This window comes from Excalfactoria chinensis, chromosome 1, assembly GCF_039878825.1.
Source record: "Excalfactoria chinensis isolate bCotChi1 chromosome 1, bCotChi1.hap2, whole genome shotgun sequence".
NCBI lineage: Eukaryota > Metazoa > Chordata > Aves > Galliformes > Phasianidae > Excalfactoria > Excalfactoria chinensis.
The window spans coordinates 13967965-13988298 of NC_092825.1; the positions used below are offsets into that span (position 1 = coordinate 13967965).

The 20334-nt window shown below is 44.8% G+C and overlaps 1 protein-coding gene across 4 annotated transcripts in view; it reads left to right on the forward strand.

The window, feature by feature from the left end:
* The first annotated feature begins 9656 nt into the window (after positions 1 to 9656).
* The window catches only part of KIF21A (kinesin family member 21A), an 82306-nt gene continuing 71628 nt past the window's right edge, over positions 9657 to 20334 (forward strand). For all 4 annotated transcript variants that reach the window (XM_072326367.1, XM_072326369.1, XM_072326368.1 and 1 more), the window contains exon 1: positions 9657 to 9840. In XM_072326367.1, coding sequence (XP_072182468.1) covers positions 9797 to 9840 — 44 coding nt within the window. In that variant the 5' untranslated portion in view covers positions 9657 to 9796. The remainder of the gene's footprint in view (positions 9841 to 20334) is intronic.

Consider the following 20334-nt stretch of genomic DNA (forward strand, 5'->3'; position numbering starts at 1 on the left):
AAAAGCATCCAAACCAAGTCTGAAAATCTGAAAAGGAAAATCCTGTACCAGGTAAGAAATGGCCACAAGTGGAATTTGTGGGCAGCAGTGGTTGCAGCAGTGAAGGTACAGGAACATGGCAGGGAGGTGTGGATAACCCGGATCATTTCCTTCTCGGCTGAAGAATACCCTTTGAGGAGACATCTGGATAGGGAAAGAATGGAGGGTTATGAAGTAGAAATAAAAACCTTTACGGAAAAATATTGTTTTGCAAATCTGAGGATGTGGAAAAAAATCTGAAGAGCCGATTTTTATCATCTTCCAGTTGGAATGTATGCTGCAATGCTGAATGATTGCATAGGTAGAAGACATAATCCCATCACTAGGTGATTGAATCTAGCCATGGTAGCCTGGGTCATGAAGATCACTTAGGAAACTCAAAACTGTAAATGGAAGAAGACATTTAAATGACATTTTACTATAGACATCCTGATGTAAATGAACCCACATAGCCAATGCTGCAAGTATCTTCAAGTCTGGACCTATTTGCATAGTACATAACGACAGCTGATGCAGAATCATTCTGAGTTGATTTACCTGTTTCTTCCCTCCTTGTGATATTTTAATTACACTGTGACAGAAAACGTGAAGCTGTGAGTCAGAATGGAAGGTGTTCAGTGTTAAAAATATGAATGCAAACATTATACGGATTAATAACCAAAAGACATAAACAAAGGCAGCAAGGTGGATTTTAATAACAAATGAAGAAGGAGAAGAATTAAGGTTACATGGGATCCATCTTAATGACAGCGAAGGTAACTTTTGTGCAGAGAAATGTTGCCATTGAAGACCTCCTTCCTGAGGATTTTGATTAAAAAAAAAGGCAATAAGAAAGCATAGAGCTTTAACCTGCACAAAGGCAAGCTTAGAAGCTTGGCATGAATCAGAAGGTAAAGGCAAAGAACACCACCTATTTTTCAAGGTGCAGGAATCTGCTCATCTGCTTTCCCCAGCCTGCTCTGTGAGCACTGATTGATGTTTTTCAGTCCAGTGAAAGCAGCGGGGCCCATCAGTGAGACACAGATCTGCTCTGTGTGAGTAAGGGTGGTAGAATCTGGCCTGAATGAATCAGACCAGCCACCATAATTATGCTAACCGGGTGCCCGAGGCACTGCCTCATTCAGGCTGCACAGAACGGAGAGATGTCGGGCTCTGGGCAAACCAGCTGCTCTCCTCTCGGGAGCTGGGATGCCACTTGCTGCGGAGCAGCACAAGGTGGGAGAGCGCTGAAATCTGAAGGAAGAAGGGCATAGGACACCGCAGCATCACCAAACAGCGCATAGCACTAGGTGGTGCTCTTTTCTCTACTAAGTTACTGCTCAGTGGGTGTGAGAAGAATGGGCTTTTTTGGTACTCTTTATTATTATTATTATTACTATTTTGATGACATTGTGCCCCATTTACTCCAGCAAGACCCGACTCAAACAAGAGAAAACCCATGAGCAGAAATATAAAGTAAAAACCAATGCATTTCTGTGTTTATTAGTCATCTCCTGTAAGTCTGGAGACATCCATCAGGCTGTGCAGTCAGGTTGCTTCAGGTTCTTTGTTCCCAGTGCTGTTTGCAGTGTCCTGGCAGTGGGAAAATCTTACTTCCATGGAGAGATTCTCTCCTGTCTGCACACAGGTCACTGCTGAGAAAGCTGTTCCTGAGTCCTACACGTTGCCTTTCCCTTTATTCTCTTCTCAGCCACAGTCTGCATTCCACCCTAACCCACCCTTTGTTCACTCCCTCCAGATGTTTGTCTATTTAGTTATGTTCTCTCTGGCTGTTATTTAGCTGGGTATGCCTATATATATAAAGTTATTCTAAGTCTTTTCCCTTGTCATTACAATGCTTCCTTGTTCCTGCTGGTTTATTATAGGCAGCCTCTGGTTTGTCAGTGTACAAATCTGTCAGTGCTGTTATCAGCAGCCTCGTGAGAATCTTTGCTGAAATCTGTAGTTTCCACAAAATGGCAGACAAAGGGATAACGACTCCAACAGCGACAAAAAGATGTAGAAAGATCTCCTAAGACAGAGCGACTCATGGACAGCGAGCAGTAAATATCCACGGTGCACCTCATCAACACTGAGCTGGAAAAAGCTGTCGAGAAGAGACATAGAAATGTTCAGAAATGATGAGAGGAAAAGTTAAATGGCATCAGACCCTTCTGCTGGAGAAAGAGGTTGCGGCAAAGTCATGGCTGGTTCTTGACTGCTCTTTTTTTCAGTGTGAAATTAAGGAGTATCTGATTTTGTGCACTTTTTGGAATAAGCCCTTTTGGTGTTGTTCCAAATTGTCCATCCAAATAATTATTTAACTCCTAGTGTAGCAACGATATCTTCTGATTCTCTCCATCCCTTGGTATCAATTATTTTTCTGAGCCTAAGTGAATGGTTTGTTAAAGCCAGTTTCCTTTCAAGCGCATTGTGGTTGCATGAGACTTTGGTGGGAAGAGCACCATTTAGGCACTTAAATCAGTCAAAGCACAGCAGATGGATGCCCTGCTGGGTCAGAACAAAACCCAAAAATGCCACATGTGCCCAGCACTGGTGATGGTCCTGGCACAGCTGCACAGCAGCCTGCACAGGCTGGCTGAGGCACAGATCTGAAGGACCCAGATAGGCCTGTGAGGTCCCTTCACATGTACCTGACCTCTTCCTCTGGCCCAGACTGCAGAGATCACAGGCATTGACCTGTCTGTTCCTTTTATTAGCTGGTAATGGAGATGTAGTTCACAAATCTTGTCTAATCCCTTCTGATGCCTGCTAATAGTCTGCTTCCCCAACCTCCTGTGGCAATGGATTCCAGAAGTTCATTGCTGCAGCGCAGGGACGTGCTGTCTCATTTCAGCAGCAAACTGTACACTTGCATCTTGTCCAAGAGAACTAACTGAAATAAGATTCAGCCTAATATCATTTGGCCCAAGCATTCCCAAATGATACATATGCAGTGAGTGATATGAAAACTACTTTGAATAAGCAATAAGGAAAGCAAAGCTCAACATGTTGCATTCTTCCAGAGGAAGGTGATGCCTCACCTCTGCCTTGGGTAGGAGAGCCCATCAATGAGCTGGAAGCACAGATTTTCCTGGCAAGTAGAGGTGAGCCTTGCAGGCTGCCACAGAGCTTGGAGCAGCGCCTTCTGTTGCTGCTGTGCCACAACACAATTCTCTCCTTACAGCAGTGGTCCCTCCATAGCAAGCTGTATCTGGATACTCCTTCTTATATGAAGCTTGTCACACCTCTGTTGCAACTACTTATTTTAATTTCATGAGTTTGTGAGTGTGCCAAGCCGGGCTGCATACATATGGAGAATAAAACAACCTGTGCCATGCTTAATTTACAGCTGTCATCCCTTAATTTATAAATTCCATGATGCTATCAAGCTGAGGACTCTCAGTTTGTTCTCACAAGACCCATTCTTTGCCTGCCCAACCCTCTGTTTTGCAGGTGACACACCACCCACTTGCTCTCCGCCAAGCTCCAGTGCTGCCTCTGGCTTGTGGTCGCAGTATTGTGCAGGCAATTAGGCATTTCTCCACCTGCCTTCTCTCATTTTTTGTTATTACTATTTATTGTTTTTATTGTGATAATGCTTAAGGAGGCCAATTAGGAAATGGGATTTCATTTAAAAAAAAAAAAAAGGTAAAACAAGCAGAAGCCCAAGGAACTCACAACTTGGGGCTTAGACACACTGTGTCTTGGGAGTGCCTAAAGGAGGAGGTCTGTGAGAGCAACTCAGAAGGCCAGGGCGATGCTAAATCTGCCCACTGACCTCCCTCTGCTAGTAGCCATCAGCAGGCTCTGCAGGAAAATGGAAACTTTCCTGACCTCATTGGAACTAATTTCATCAGAGCATTTTCCCAGAGGTGGAGAACTTCAAATTGATTTAATCTGGAATGTGCCAGGGTTTTGATGCTTGCTATTTAAACATGTGAGCTATTTTTTTCCATCTTATCTAGAACAGACTGGCACAGCTGTTGACAGGAGGCCGCCTTGCCACCACAGATACTATGTGTATGGGACTGCTGCCTTTTGGTACCTTCTGCAAGTGCAGTCTGAACCCAAACCTGACAGCGTGGTGATGATGGGGGAAGGGTGAAGGGCAGAGGAAAGATGAGGATACTGTTGGGAGGGACATTATGAAAAGCCCATCATGTTGGGTAACTGTATCCTAAAGGCAAGACTGGTATTGTGCAACTCTGACGCATTCAAGTCTGAACAGCTGGCTCTGGTGAGAGGCAGCAGAAATGAATTTCCCGTGCAGCTTTTGTATTAATAATTCATCTCATTAAGGTGTGGTCTAACAACACTAGCACAGGCCCCTGAATCAGCCCTGATACTGGTTCTGACAACCATTTCTTCTATGGATATCTCCAATTCTCATTTTCTTCTCGCCTCAATTTCCCCGTTCAAGGAATGAGAAGAACTCTACTTGCTTTGGCTCAAACCTGTAAGACAGTTGGCCTCATATGCTGTTCCTCGGAGATTTTTTTAGACTTTCCCATTAGCACGGAGAAAGCACAACACTGTCATCTTGATCTAGCAGAGTTTGGGCTTCTGTCAAGACATCAGTGAGTCAGACCCAAGTATCAGGCTTAGAAACACACATTTCTGACCCATGGTACAGAGTCCTCTGCAGGGACTGGTAACACACTGGAAGGTATTTGGTAGCCCAGAGCCACAGTGAGACCTCATCCTTCTCAGACTTGGGTTATAAGCTTCCTAATACTGTGCCAGATTTGAATAGCGCTATCATAAATCATTAAAATGAATTACATTATCGTGTACACAAATGTCTGATCTATTTTTTTCCCTCCTCCATTATTTACATCCTTTCTGTATTACCTGAAAGGACTTCCAATCAACAGGGTGAATTTACAGGATTTTGCTGCCAAAAGCTGATTCCAACTTTCAGTTAACAAACAAATCCATTAAACACTGTGACACAGAAGGCAAATTCACCCCAGACAAACCCATGTTGGTGAGCCATGTATCTGTTATGATTCCTCTTGAGGAGGGTTTTCTCAGAGATGTATTTCAGCCTTCTTCAGTTTTCTCTGGTGGTGATACATGTGTGCTACACAGATACATTCAGTGTATACATTTATATCAAAATATTTATCTTGGTATAACCATCTTAGTGTAGACTACAGTTGCGCTAGAGCAAGCTACCTCGATACTGAGGTCCTGAAGAAAGAAAAACAAGTGTGTATCAGCACATCTTTGTTGCACAGAACAAACACAGTGAGCTGCAAAGAGAAGAGAATGACTGTTGTGTTACAGTTTTGTGCTGTTTTGTTAGCAGTGGTATGGTGATACAGTGCAGTTTTTGTGCACAGAAAGCACTGGTTCATGAAGAAATTCTTCTTCATTGAACACAACTGTACAGCTGGCAACTCTGTTCCCACTGAATCTTCTTCTCAGCCTGATACGCTCCCTTAGTCATATTTCTTTCCATTGTATTTTCTCTTTTCCCATTCATTTAGTTTCTGGAAGGTTGGTAGAAAAGATCCATCTCCTTTTTTCTTGCTCTGGAGGTTCCTAGTGCTTCCTGAGCTCCAGGAACAACCCTGCAGAGCCATCACTTGGCTTCAACTCCAGAGATCCCTCTTCCTTCTCCACCCCATCCCTTCTGTTTTCTCTACCACCCTCTATCCAGAGCTGTCTATGCTAAACCAGCTTGTTTCCTTTCCTTATCTGCTGCTCCTCCGATTATGCAAACATGATCTTGCACTCCCTTCTTCCTTCTCAACTCTGAACGTACCTTTTCCCATCCCATTGTGAGCCAAGAAACATTTTTCTTCAGCAGTTTGTTTTCAGCAGTTACTGGAACCAAAGGCCCCCATGGTACCTTCCTGCTTGTCACTTTAGAGTGGCTTCTTTCCTCTGTGTTTTACCAAAAAATCTCCGTGAGTGATGAGAAGAAAGTAGAAAGCATTTGAGATGTCTTTGATAAGCTTAAATACTCCCAAAGACCTGCACTTTGAAATAAGGAAGGCAGCGAAGAAAAAACTACTTCAAGGAAATCCATCAGAATCAAGTTGCAACAGTTTCTAGAAGTTCATTTTAGCATGGGGAGAAGATCTTTGAAGAGCTGGTTGTGGAAAAGCTTAAGTTTCATGAAACCCTGAGGCATCACATGGGAAATGCAAACAGAGGCTTGACTTTGCCAAGAATTAACCTGGAAGCGCTGTATTCTTCCATGTTAAAGAGCTTAATGTTCATTAAAATAAAGTGTGAATATTGCTGACTTGATTTCAATCAGCAACACCTGTTGAAACCCAGTTTCATGAGAGTCCAGTCAGCCTTCCTGTATCAGATCACGATGGAATACCTCTAATTGTAGGGTCATAGGGTTTGTAGGATTATGACAGACTCAGGCAAGGAAAAACCTATAGAGAAAATCTGTGATCATTTACAGGAGGAATAAAACCTCTTCATTTATTATTATCTTTTTCCCCCCCACTATCATATAAATGTGAAGAGAAACAAAAAAGCCCATTAAAATGCATATTTTCTGTAGGGTTTGCATATTCATTTAGGCTCCACAATATGTGTTTCCAAAACATTGTGGAAAACATTGTGGATGGTATGCAGTTAGTTTATTTATCATACAAGTTCAAGAAGAGAATATTCATTAACAAGATGACATTCTACCCATTTCCACTACTTAGGAGAAGAAGCACCAGAGGACGTGACAGCTATACAATGAACGTGAGGCTGTTATCTGATACAGTTTTCATAGAATCATAGAATCACAGAATCATGGAATGGCCTGGGTTGAAAAGGACCACAGTGACCATCTGGTTTCAACCCTCCTGCTGTGTGCAGGGTTGCCAGCCACTAGACCAGGCTGCCCAGAGCCACATCCAGCCTGGCCTTCAATGCCTCCAGGGATGGGGCATCCACAACCTCCCTGGGCAACCTGTTCTGGTGTGTCACTCCCCTCTGAGTGAAAAACTTCCTCCTAATATCTAACCTGAACCTCCCATCTCAGTTTAAGACTATCCCCCCTTGTTCTATCTCTGTCTACCCTTGTAAACAACTGTTACCCCTCCTGTTTATACATTCCAAGTACCAGAAGACCAGAATGAGATCTCCCCAGAGCCTTCTCTTCTCCAAGATAAACAAGCCCAGTTCCCTCAACCTTTCTTCATAGGAGAGGTGCTCCAGCCCTCTGATCATCTTAATGGCCCTCCTCTAGACCCGCTCCAAGAGCTCCATGTCCTTCCTGTACTGGGGGCCCCAGGCCTGGACACAGTACTGTAGATGGGGCCTCCCAGGAGCTGAGTAGAGGAGGACAATCATAGACCTCTCCCTGCTGGCCACCCCTTTTCTAATACAGCCCAGATCACAGTTGGCCTTTTGGGCTGCAAGCGCACACTGCTGGCTCATGTCCAGCTTCTCATCCACCAGGACCCCATGTCCTTTTTTTTGTACAATGAGATCTTAAATAAAAACAAAACAATATCGAAGTATTATGAAATAGATCCTCATGGTTGTGAAATGTCAGGACAAACTTCTCTAACACATTCTAGTACTTCCACTGATGGAATCTCTTCTCAGAACTAAATGGAACTTTCAGCAGGTCAAAGGAGATACTGTTAACCCCCTTAGCATGGCCATAACTAAACTCATAAACTTTCATTTGAACTGGCTTGGTGAGCACTAGAAAACTGTCACAACTGGAATACTTAAAATGAAGGCTCTACTATTTTAAGTGGACTTACGATTAGGTTGTATCAGAGTTAACTGGTACAGTATTGATGTGGCCTAGACAAGTTCAACAGGCATGACATAGTTCAAGACAGGCCTCGGACACTTAGGTGGGATCTGCTTGGCATCAGGGTGGCTGATTGCACTGCAATCCATTGAGCTGCTCTTTGAGATAATGTACAGCTCAGAATTTTAGGCTCTATCGTTTCTAATGCTTGCTTGAGGAGCTCCATAAGGAGATTCAGCATCCGAGTGGAGTGTATGTGTGTGTGTTTGTGTGTGTATGCGTGTCCCTGTGTTTGCCAGTCATAGCCCTTGCCCTCCCAAATGCAGATCTTTCTTTGGTTGCCCCAGTGAATGGCACGTGGCACTGAGTCATGTGGCAGGAGGATGGAGGGGGTGAAAGTGCACCAGCTGTGCCACAGTGCTGCTGCCAGGGAGGGCTGTCCCTCACTGTCCTCTGAGCAGGGATCACAAACAGAAACTCTCCTGCTACTCCCTGGCACTGCAGTCTGTGCCCTTTATGGGAACAGCTGATCTGGAGGTGAACAGATGCATGGGACCCATTGTGGGCATGGCAAGGAGAACCAGGAAATGCGACTTTCACAGCTTTTTCTTTTGCTTTGAGATTTTACAAGTCTGTAAACGTTATGATACAGCTTCATTAAAGATAAACAAGACATTGCTGATATGGTTGTATACTTACACAATGAAAGAATGGGTCTGATTCTGCCTTATTTATTGAAGTCAATCCTTCAGTGAGGTAAATAGGGTGCTGGAGAGCAGAGGACACACACACAGTTTAGAAGTGTTTTACTACCCAAACTAGCTCCTACAGCCGCCTGCATCACTTTCCCTTTAATCGCAATGTGGACAACAAATCCTCGTGTCACAAGGGTAAATCCTTTATGGTCCACATGCAGACACTGACCCACCCGTAGTAATGCTAAGTTTAGGAGGAGCTCTGCCAGACTCAGCTTAGTACATTCGTTTCCAATGCAGAACACAGAGGAAAGGATGCGGTCAGGCTGAGATAAGCGACCAGAGCCACGTGTGCTCAGGGCGAGGCCGCTGAGCTTCACCGCGCTGGGGCCTAACCGGCAGGAGATGCTGCCCAAGTGCAAATTCGGCTTTAATGCCTTTGTTACATTAGCACTGCGTCAGCAGAAAAGAAGCATCGGATACATTTGGATAAGAGAGTATCCACTTTACTAAAGCTGCGAGAGCCAAAGCATAATAACCTTCGCGCTTGCCGTGTTTGCTTAAGAGTTATTTTAAGCTTGATTTGTAAATGCGATGTAAATAACCGCTGAGAGCCCAACGACCTGCTCACCAGGATGGGCCGCAGCTCCTCTGCAGCAGCTCAGCAGCACACCGGAGCGCACAGCCCGGGCTCCGCCCCAGCCGAGCGGCTCTCACCGCACGCCCGGCCGCTCCGCACGGCTCGTTAGCATAGCGTTACAATTCCCCGGACGGAGCTGTTCGGATGGAAAACCCTCCCGAGGAATGCGGATTGTTTGGGGGCAAAATAGCCGGGCTCGTTTCCCGGCAGGGATGCTGTTTGCATTAGGAACGAACACCGGCCGCTCGGTGAAGGCGGCGGCGGCGTTTGGGCTCCGGCAGCCCCCAGCCGGCGGGCACGCGGCTCCCGAGGGGCGGGCGGCACCGAGGGGGCGAGCGCCGCGCGTCCCCGTCGGGCGGCGTGCCCGCGCCGTGCCTACCGCCGGCTGCCGGCCCGGGGCGGGGCCGTGACGCATTGCGGCTGGAGCGGGCCCGGGGCTGGGGCCGGAGCCCGGGGCTCGTCCCCCGGCCGGCGGACCGCCGGAGCGAGTGGCGGAGCGACGGAGCTCCCCGCCCAGGGACTGGCGGGGCCGCAGCGGGGCGGGGGCAGAGGAGCGGCGGTCCCGCCCCGAGCTCCGCGGCTCTACCTTAGCCATTCCGGCACCTAAAATGGCTGGAGCGCGGCGCTGCGGGAGGTGAGCGGGAGCCGCGGCCGCTGCCCTCAGCTCCTCCCGCTCGGCCCCGCTTGCGGCGCTGCCCGCCGCTCGGCACCATGTCGGCCGGCCAGGACGAGAGCTCGGTGCGGGTGGCCGTCAGGTAAGCGGCGAGCTGCGGGTGGGGGAGCGGGGCGGCGCTCCGCGGTGCCGCGTCCGCCCGGAGGGAGCGCGTCGCCGCCGGGAGCTCCGCGCGGGGCCTCTTTCTGACTCCTTTTTTCCTTTGGAAGCGGCAGAAAGGCGGAAAAACGCTTCTCGGGGCCGCCTTACCCGTCTGGTCATTCTCGGCCTCCCGTTCTCGGCCGCGTCGCTGCACGCACTCCCGCCGATGACAGCCCCGGAGCCGCTCCTGCGTTCCGCGGGGCGATCCGTGCGGCCGCTCGCAGCAAACGGGAGTTTGTGTAGGAGCCGTGCTGGGAACGGAGCTGCAGTCATTCGGGAGCGTTATCCCATTCAAATTACGCTTTTTATAGGAGATAAAAATCTGGTGTTCGGCAGCGAGCTCCTGGCTCTTCTCGGCTTTCTACGTGAAGATGTTACGTTTGAAGAACTTCCAGATTAGCCCACGGATGTCTTTAAGTTTCAGGATGCCTTTACATAATTCAAATATAAGAGGAAATAGAGCTGCACGCATGCACACGTACAGCAGAATGCACATCTTTGGGTTTGGGTCGTGGTACCGAATGGGGTTTGTGTTTACCCCCCCAAAGAAGGCTCTCAGCGTTATGTGATGCTCTGATGGCCCACGTGGTCAGCCCTTGGGCGAGCTCTGTCTCCGTTTGGGTTTTGCAGCCACCGCTTGCACTTCACCTTACGGGATTATTCAGAGGCCGCGCAGGAAGACAAAACAGGCAGGTTGTTGTGCTATACAGGGCGTAGGAATCAGCCCTGCTGAGAGCTGCTGCTGGTGGGTGTGTTGGGGGGCAACAACTCAATAACATCTTTGGTAAACAGGCACCGCCCCTGTGCGATAACATGGGATGGACGCTGCAGTTGTGCTGCCTGTGCAGAGAGATGCTTCTGCGGGACTGGTTTTCTGCCTGAGCCTTTTTCACACGGAATACAGGGAGGTATTCCAAAGCACAATTAGGCTGTGTGTTCATAGAGGAAAATATGAGATAGGTGTGATCCCCAGAATGGAGCGTGTTGCAGGTTTGCAGGCTGCTCTGTCATCTGAAGAAAATATTAAATACCCTCCAAGCCAAGAAAAATAGTGGCGTTCATTTGAAATACAAAGGATGGTTGTTACTGGGAATCGACTAAAAGCTGCTGGTGCAAATAGGTTTGTGGTTGTGGACATGTGATGATAAATAGGTTAGAAATAATCTATGGCAAAGGGTTGATAAAAGTGAGTGAATGTGGCTCAGCTGCATTACAATGGATCCCGGTAGCTCTTGAAAACAAATCCCCAATGTTACAAGGCGTATTTCTGTAACATAACTGGATAGCTGAGGTCCTGCTGTTGGGTACAGCTTGCTAGGAATGAGGGATTGCATCTTTGCTCTTGTCTGCCTGCTTTGTCAGATGAACTGTTCACATATGAGATTTCTCCTTCTCAGCTCAGAGCCCAGGAACAAACCCTTGCACAACGGCTTTTTCCCCGCCAGTAACTTTTCTGTCATTGCTGTTAGTGTGTTCTGTGTAGTGCTGTAGTGCTCTGAGCTGCAAGACCAATTGCACCAGCACAGCACTGTGCATTATGACAGGTACTGAATTCAGTTTCCTTCTTGTTTAGATTCTTCAGTTCTTTTGGGGGACTTGAGCTGAGCTCAGTGTCGGTCTGTGCTGTTATAATGATTTAGTTTTTACGTGTATGTTTTCTGAACAGGGCTTGCCCAACAGGGGCCCTGGCTTTTAGGTTGCGACCCACATGGTAGTAACTCCACTGAGAGGTTTCAAAAGCATTTTGCCCTGAGCTTTCTGAAGAGCTGCCTTAGCTTAAGCCTTAATCGCAAGTTGTAGAACAGACATTACTGAAATGATTTAGCAAATTGTTTTGGTTTTTTTTCCCCAGAACCTGGTTATTTCACCTAATCGTAGACAACACTATTCAAAAATACTTCTTTCTTTCCAACCAGCACCACCTTTAAGCTATCATTTTGTATGTTAATTGCTCCCCATTTTCTTTAGTGTAATAATGGGTTTGTGAGCAATGAGCTAAATACTGTTTAGCGAAGCATGAAAGCTGAAAAGAATTTGGCAGGTAATCCCGTAACTAAGGTTAAATTCCCCAGTTAAGAAAAAAAAAGTTCTTTCTGTATTGCAGCCTCCACTGAAAGAGCTGTGGGCTCACGATTTTGGTAGCAGAGTGGAGCTTCAACACAGAGCTTTGCTCTCTGTGTGCTTGTGCGTAGCGCCTGTTTTGAGATGGAGTCGGGGAGTCCTTGCGATGGCTGTCTGAACTCCTTTTTCTTTTACACGTGCAAAGCTGCTCTTTTGGTAAAGCTGAAATGACTGCCTGCCTCCTGTCGATGTCTTTTCACCAGGTGAAGATTCACTTTTGTTGAGGAAGCTGAGAAATGCTGCAGGCCATCAGACGGGTAGATCTGGGATCAAGTTCACAAAGATCCCTGTAGTCAGTTATGGTTTAAGTATTTTTGAGTGTCTTGCCATGTGAGTGCTGGCCACAGGCACAATGTAGTGTTCAGGCTTCTTATGGGTTGGGTAGATGAGGTTCTCACTGACCGCTGCAATCCTCTCTAGTCACAGCATATGTTGGTGTTGCACTTAGTTATTGTGTGACATATCTGGGGCTTGGTTGGGGTCACAGAACTTGAAATGTCTCCAACAGGAGAGGTGGCAGTGCACGTCCTTGCTCTGTATGGCTTGTTGCAGCATCCCAGGGTTTGGAGCACCTGGTCTAATGGGTGGTGTCCTTGCCTAAAGCAGCGGGTTCCGAATGAAATGATAGAGGCCCCTCCCAACCCAAACCATTCTATGATCCTACCAAGGGTGATCTAAGCATGCAGAAAGTTGGACTTAGGTCCTTTGCCTTTTTGGACACAAGCTAAATGAGGGAACTCTTGAAGAGAGTAATAATGAATGGATGGAGCTCATCAGAAGGCTTGCTTGAGGGACTTTCCTCTGCTGAAGTGTGAAACAACGTCTGTTACTTGTATCCTGTTATAGAGAAGACAGCAAAGTGGTGGAAAATGGAAATAAGTGTCGGTCTATCTAGTCCTCCATAGAAGGATGGCCTTAATTCATGCTGAGTCACTGAGAGTCCGAGACATGAAGATGATAAGTTTCGGTGTTGATTGGTAATGCAGCCTTGATGCTGTGTGAGAGCAGAAGAGGAAATAATAGAGTTTTGTGAAAGGATGAAGAGGTCTGTAAGCTGACCAGCAGCCAAGGAAAAGTACAGTGTTCACTGAGATGTGGTTGGATGATGCCTCAGGTGGAGCAGACAGTGAAAGGCCGTGAGCTGTGTGGTGGTGCAGCTGAAGGAAATGGAGCTGTAGCATCAGGCATGCTGTCACTGAGGAGGCTGGAATCCAGTTGAAACTGTGTTAATGGCCAAAAGCAAAGAAGCAGGGAAATGAGTAGTTAGAGGACAGTGTTTTATCATTGGGTATATTTAATATCAAAGAGCAGCGAAGGGAAGAGCTGTGGAAGTGTTTTATTAATTAATTAATTTTTAAATCCTCCCTGTGTTTGAGTTTATGTGCTTTATTCACTATGTTGGCAAAAGCATGACTGCCACTGCTTCAGCTGCTGCTGTTGGCATCTGTTGAGTGTTACAGCCCTGAAGCAAAGAGAAGCTGTGGGATATGGCCACCCACGTTTCCCTGAGTCAGCTCAGATGTGCCCTTCTTGTACCCGTCCTGGGTCTCTGCCATGCACTGTAATGCTGCTTCACCACAGTGAAATCTGATGTCTGCCAAGTATGGCAATTGTGTGCACAAAATATAAGGCATCTGTCAGGAAACTTTTTAAGTAACAGTTAAATAACTGGACCTCACGAATTAAAACTTCTATTTCTGGTTTTCCAAGAGGGGAAGGATACTGATGACTAATTCAATTTCAGTATGTTTATGTATTTGTTTACTTAGTTGTTTCCAAAGTAATCAAGCTGCTTGTGGCCTGAAATCAGGATTCACTGTGAATTTCTGATAAGGCAAATGGGATGTGTTCATCCCTTGTAACCTCAGCCTTCTGCTGCACAGATGTCTTCTGGGAGCAATGGGTTTGTTCCACCCCTATCCCCCGTTCCTGAGCTACACACTTGGTCCTCTTCTGCACTTATTGCTCTTTTGCTAGCATCTGTATTTTTTTCCCCCTCCTCATCTACTGTTAGAGTACCTTCCCATCTTTCGCATTCCTCTTCTCAACAGTTCTTTCTAATAGCTTTTGCACAGAAGCTCTTGGATCCAGCTACTGTAACCAGGAAAGATGGAGCTGAGCGGAAGGAACCTGCCTTTCTGATAGGTGTGCTTTGAAGCACTTTGTTGAAATTAATTTTCTTTCTTAGGTTGCTGTTCTGCAAGCACTTTCTGTTGTGTTTAGGCTTCCTACCATGAATAGCTCCACAAATGTCAGCTGAATATCTGTGCCTGCTGTGGTATATATATTGCAGGCTCTGGAGGGCAGAGGTACTGGTTTCATGCTTCCCGTACAGTGCTAAGCATCTCTTGCTATTTAAATCGTCCTGTAAGTAGATAAGCAACAGAATAGATTACAGTACTATCCACTGGATCCTAAACATGAACCAAGATTTTCTTCAGTTGCAATCCAGCTGTACTGATGTAAGGATGTGAAAGCTTTTTGGGAACAATATCTGAGAAAGTGAAGTATGAATGAAGTTCAGCAGCCCAGCAGTATGCAATTATGCCCCAGCGAGGGCAAGAAAATACAGTTGCTTGGCAGTATTAATTAAATAGTGATTTTTGGGTCAGATGTTGGGAAATATTTCTGTTGGAGCGTCTGTTAGTGGAAGGATAGCAAAGAGATCTAGCTTTTGGAAAGCTCACATTGCATGTCTTTTGTAAGTTTTCATGTTACTCTTTGCACCGTGACTTAAACAAACATTCCCTTGTCCTTAGCTGAAACTTTATGCCACCCCATCCATATGTTTTGCATTTTAGCTGGGGAAAAAAAAACAACAACACAGCACCATCTGCTGCTGAATTAATTCAGGTTTCATCATATCTGACTCGATCATCCGTAACTGATATTGCTTGGGGCAGGCTGGGATCTGTGATCTTGCTTTCTAGGAAATAAACTTGCCTTTCCACTGCTCGTGAGGTAACCACAAACTCATTCTTTCGTGGAGGGGAAAGAAAGCCTAGTCAGGCGTTTCCCTTCACGTTATGTATTCCTTGCCAAAAGATGAATGTGTCTTGAATTATAACAAAACAAAACCTGACCAAAAGTGGTATTGGTTTGTCTGTGCTTGCAGGTGGATTGTATTTTGAACTCGAGTAAAGCTTACAAAAGACTTGGGAATTTAGTTCACTTGGAAAATCTGGTTTCCATTTGATGGCGTTTTCTTTGCTGCACTCTCTGTAGAGAGTTAAAGGAATGTCTGTGCGACAATATAAACCCTGTGACTGAGCTTCACCTTTTCCTTTTTTCTGTGCCACTCCTGTGAGTTCTTCTACAGCAGCTGAATGACCCTTGTGCTTGGGATAGAGCAGGGCTCCCTCCTTCTGCTTTCTCTTTCTTTTGCTCCAGGTGCTTCATAGGCTCCCCTTGCTGCTCAGGCTGAGATGGCTGCTGGAGTTCTCAGTTTTCTCTTAAGTTGTGTGATTATTGATAGGAAATAAAGCTATTTTAGGTGCAGTTTTTTAGCTGCTTGAGGAGAAGATTCTTGATTCTGTCATATCTGGGGCTTCTGGAGCAGAGAATGTTTTTTGTTACACTAATTTAATTCCTGTGTAAAGTACTTATAAGAACTTAAAAGTATTGTTTGAACTGGAGAACAAAAAAACTTAATTAGAAATCAAACACAACCTGAACGAGTCCAGCAAGAGCAACTACATGAGCTGTGCCTTTTTCTTGTCTGCTCTTTTCCCTTCTTCTCTAAAATTATTTTAAATCTGTGCTCATTTTCTTTCTGTTATTACTTTCTTTTCTTGTAGTTCTCTGTGTTACTTTCCAGTTTTCCCTGGTGAAACTTGGCTGGGATAAACGTCTGCCTCAGTGTGACTAAAGGCAAAAACTCAACCTTATTTTTTTCTTTCTCCAACAAGTTCTCTAGTTTGGTGCATTTACCATAGCAACAACATGCAAATGGAGACCAGTGGAGGAGTTTTAGGGTCAGTGACTTTGATGTGTAGAGAAGGTCTCTCCAGTATATTTTGAAATGTTTATAAAATGTGAACCTGCTTGCATTGCCTTTGAAAATTCATGATGGGACGTACATGTCTGAAACCTTTCCATCCTTGAAGCTGTTCTTATTGATTCTGAAAATAGCAACTTTATTCAACATATTCATTTCTTGTGTGATGAAAACCAGTTATGTTTTTTTTGTTTTGTTTTGTTTATTTTACTTATTTACTTTTTTACTTTCTGACCTACAAGAACCTCTCCATATGCTGCAGGATCTGTTCTGAAGTGCTTACTGTGGAGTGTTTGAAATTGGGATGGGTGATAGTTGCTTGTGGTGCTCATCTGGTGTTGTTTACATCCGTACTTAATGTTCCATGTTCAGTCTCTGGCCATAAGCCTTGCTGTCTACTCAGCATCAGCCACAGCATGATTTTAACAAGATTTTTAAGGGTAAGATTAGTACTGCTGGAAGTGGACCAGTTAAGCTGCTGATTCAGAGCTAGCCACTAGGTTAATGTAAAATCCAGTCTGTCTCCTGGATAGACTCTGGGAATCAGGAGTGAGGAGCAGGTACCATTTGGTCCTTTTTGTTGTTGCCTTCAACAGGTTTGATTAAGTCCACCCATGCTGGAATAATTCATTTTCTCTTGAAAAACTTTTTTGATCAGTTGACAAGTGCTAGGCTTGTTGTCTGAGATGATGCACTCTTTAGGCAACTTTAGGATTTAATTCTACCAAGCCTAAATGAATGATGCATCCTTTGTGTTGGTGGGGTTCCAGCAAGGGAGGCCGAGAGCAACAAAACCTGCATGAAAGGTTCTGATATGATTGTCCTTTATGCACAGTAACCTATATGTGTTCAAGTAGAAGAATGATTTTGGAAATGGATTCAAGAGTTGGTTTTCTCATTGGTGCTTCTTGGAATCGTACTGCTGTAGGACAGCTGCATAGTTCAGATGCTTATCTACTACCGAACTTTTGCAGGACATTGTATGTTTAAGGCAGATTCTATATACTTCAAGTACTCCAAGTTTTCTGAAATGCTATACAGTAGATTGAAGGATGCTGATTGATATTTTTCTCTTCCCCCTTCATTTATTTTCAACATAATCAGTCCTTTAAAACCATCATTAAAACACAGTTCTCGAGGTGGATAAGAGTTAAAGGACTGCTGTAGAGTGATGGTTCTGCTACAAGAGCTGATATAAAAGGATATAACTGATAGGACTGGGGAGAAAATGTTTTTCTTTCATGGATCATCTCAAAGTCTGCTGAAATCTCTTCTGTTGTAGCTTATTTTATTAATGAAAAATGTTGATCAAACAAACTTCTGTTTGGCTGATCTAACCTAGGCTGGGGTCTTGAATGGAAGTCTTCCGTTGATGTGTCCGTTGTCTTTGTCAAGATCCTGGGGCTGCTCACCTTTCATTCAGTAGTATTGACCAAATAGTTCTACCAGCTGCAGCAGTTCCTCATTTTTAGTTTGCGCTTGATTCTGTCTGGAATCTCTGTGCCTCTGTCTTTGCCCTTATGAGTTTGAGTGATATGAAGGTATGCAGTGAGCCTTTCTTTTATATCAATTCTTCTTATTTCTAATTTTCCTGCGCTCTGTTGGTGCTTCCTATTTTGTCACCTCAAAATTGTCTTAAGTTCCTCAGGCCAAAGCTACAGCTTTAAAGCGTAGTGAGCGCTTACAGAGTGATATAAATAATACATAATGTAGTCTAATGAGAAAAACAGCTGCTAGTAAAATGCCTTAGTCATTACCTGCTGTGAAAAGTGTTACAATCAAAAACTTCTGTTTTGCAGAAGCACACATATGGCTTTGTTTCCAAAACCCTCTCCCCATCCCTCCCCTGATTTAGTTATTTTTTTAATGTGAAGAGAATAGAATCAAAAAAGCTAATTCAAGACGCTGATCCATAGGAAATGGCTGACTGGTCCTAAGCCAACAATGCTTTTCGTGGGTGTTTGCTCTGTAGCAGTTGTCCAGGTGAGGTGTCTTTCAGTCCTTGGTCTCAAATGTGTTTCTTTTGAAGTTTAAATGTAAAACCTTTATCTGTAGGCTCTGGCTCTGTAATGTGATGCCTTTGAATATTGTGTTTTGTTTTTGTTGGGTTTTTCCCCCTAAGTATGACCCATACGTGTTAATTTGGAGACTGGTATTACTGATACTTCCCATGCTTCCTTTTTTTTCTAGCTATAATTATATCACTAGAGAATGATCTGTGCATTTAAGAAAGGTTAATTTGTTTAATGAGAAAAGTATGTGAAATACATTGAGGACCAGAGAATATTTTCGTGCAGGGCTGAGGAAGAGTAAATATCAGAATATTCTTTTTTACACATAAGAGGAAAGAGGAGGGCTAACCTATTTACAGTTTGAGGTGGTAGCAGGTCAGAAAAAGGGCCACCTGTTCAATCTGCATTACCTATAGTGAGATTTACTCTTCTGTCTGATCTAATCATCCAGCCTATCACTCAGGAACAATACAGATCTGGGATAGGAGTGAACTGCTATTGACAGGTAAGCCAATTGGCACTAAAGTACACTGATTCTTAATATATATATATGTTTTAATACTCCCAAAAGTTGATTCCTCCCTTCTGGCCCATGTGATGTTGGCTGGTCATCTGGTAAAACTGCTGTTTTGGCTCTGAATTTTGAAGCTACCTGTAGATCTGTTTCATTATAGTTGCTAGCAAAGCCTTTGGGGAACAGATGGGCTTTCATTGTTCATTAAATGTCAACAAGTAAAGCCTTGCTGGGCCCAAAAGAGGAATAAACATTCTACAGTTGAGAGCCTCAGATGAAAGTGCTTTGTTCTGTGCTGCCAGGCCTGAAAGCAGGGCTGGCCCATAATTCTTCTGTTGATTTTTAACCCCTGTGACTGCTGAACGCTGAGAGGTTTTTTGGGAGGTAGAGAGAGGTCTTGCATCTAATGGTGTTAGCCTGCATCTTGGAATCTTGGATGGTAGTTGACTGAAAGGGCAAGTGCACTCTCTGCTGTTGTTAAAGGCAAGTGATGTTGAATGATATATAAAAATTAATCATGAAATGGAAGTACTGTGGCAAAAAAAAGAAGATAATTAGACTTTAGAGAAAATGGAGTTTTTATGCAAGGCACAGAGTAATCCATACCCTGATAATGTCTTGGCTGATATCCAGTGTTCCCGTTTCGGTGCAGATCAAGAAAAATGCAGACTAATTAGAGGGAATTGAGGAGAGAAGGGTGATGACTGGGCATCTAAAAACAGGACTGGTGAGACATGAGAAGTGAAGGTTACTAACAGCTGTGTTTTGAAATACCTAGTGCAAATGCAAAGTAGAAGGGAATAAATTGTTCTTTATGTTCCAGCCAGGTTAACAGGCTTAACCTCGAGTAAGAAAAGACAGGAAGGAAGTATTTATCTGTTGTTAGGATGGATGTCCTGGAGCAGTTCGCAGAGATATGAAATCATCCATGGGAGAGACTTCTAAAAGCAAATCCAACTGATATCTGTCAGTAATGTTTTGGGCATAGATGATATTGGTGCAAAAAGGTAGAGTGGGTGAGTAATCTCTATGACATTTCCTTGTCTCTTCCATCCCTATTGCCTGCAGTTCCACGAAGTTGCATGTCTGTTGTCAAGGCCTGAATTCAGCACAGTTGAATCATAGAATGGCTTGAGTTGGAAGAGATCTCAAAGGTCATCTAGTCCCAGTTCCCAAGATACAACCAGGATTGCTGACTGCTAGATGTAGCTCTAGACTAGGCTACCCAGGGCCCCATCCAGCCTGGTCTTGAACACCTCCAGGGATAGAGTGTTCACAGCCTCTCTGGGCAGCTTGTGTCAGCACCTCACCATTCTCTGTGAAAAGCTTGCCCCTGACATCTAGCCTAGATCTTCCCTCAAGATCTTCAGTACAAGGGATAATGGTTTAAAATGGTTTAAAACCATTATCCCTTGTACTGAAACTATCTAGCCATGTAAAAAAATGAATTTCCCTCCTGTTTATAATCTCCCTTTAAATATCAGAAGCCCCTGGAGCCCAAGCTCCCTCATTCTGTCTTTGTGGGAGAGATGCTCCAGCTCTCTTATAATCCTTGTGGACCCTGTCCAAAAGCTCCACATCTTTTCTGTTTCTTGGGGCCCGAGCCTTGGATCCAGTGTTCCACATGGTGCCTCACAGGGACAGAGTAGAGAGGGACCGTTACCTATCTCCCCTACTGCAACCCCTCTTTTGATGCAGCCCTTATCCTTATGGTTGACCTTCTAGACTGCAATTGTGCGTCGCTGGCTCATGTTAAGTTTTTCATCAACCAGGACCCTTAAGTCCTTCAGA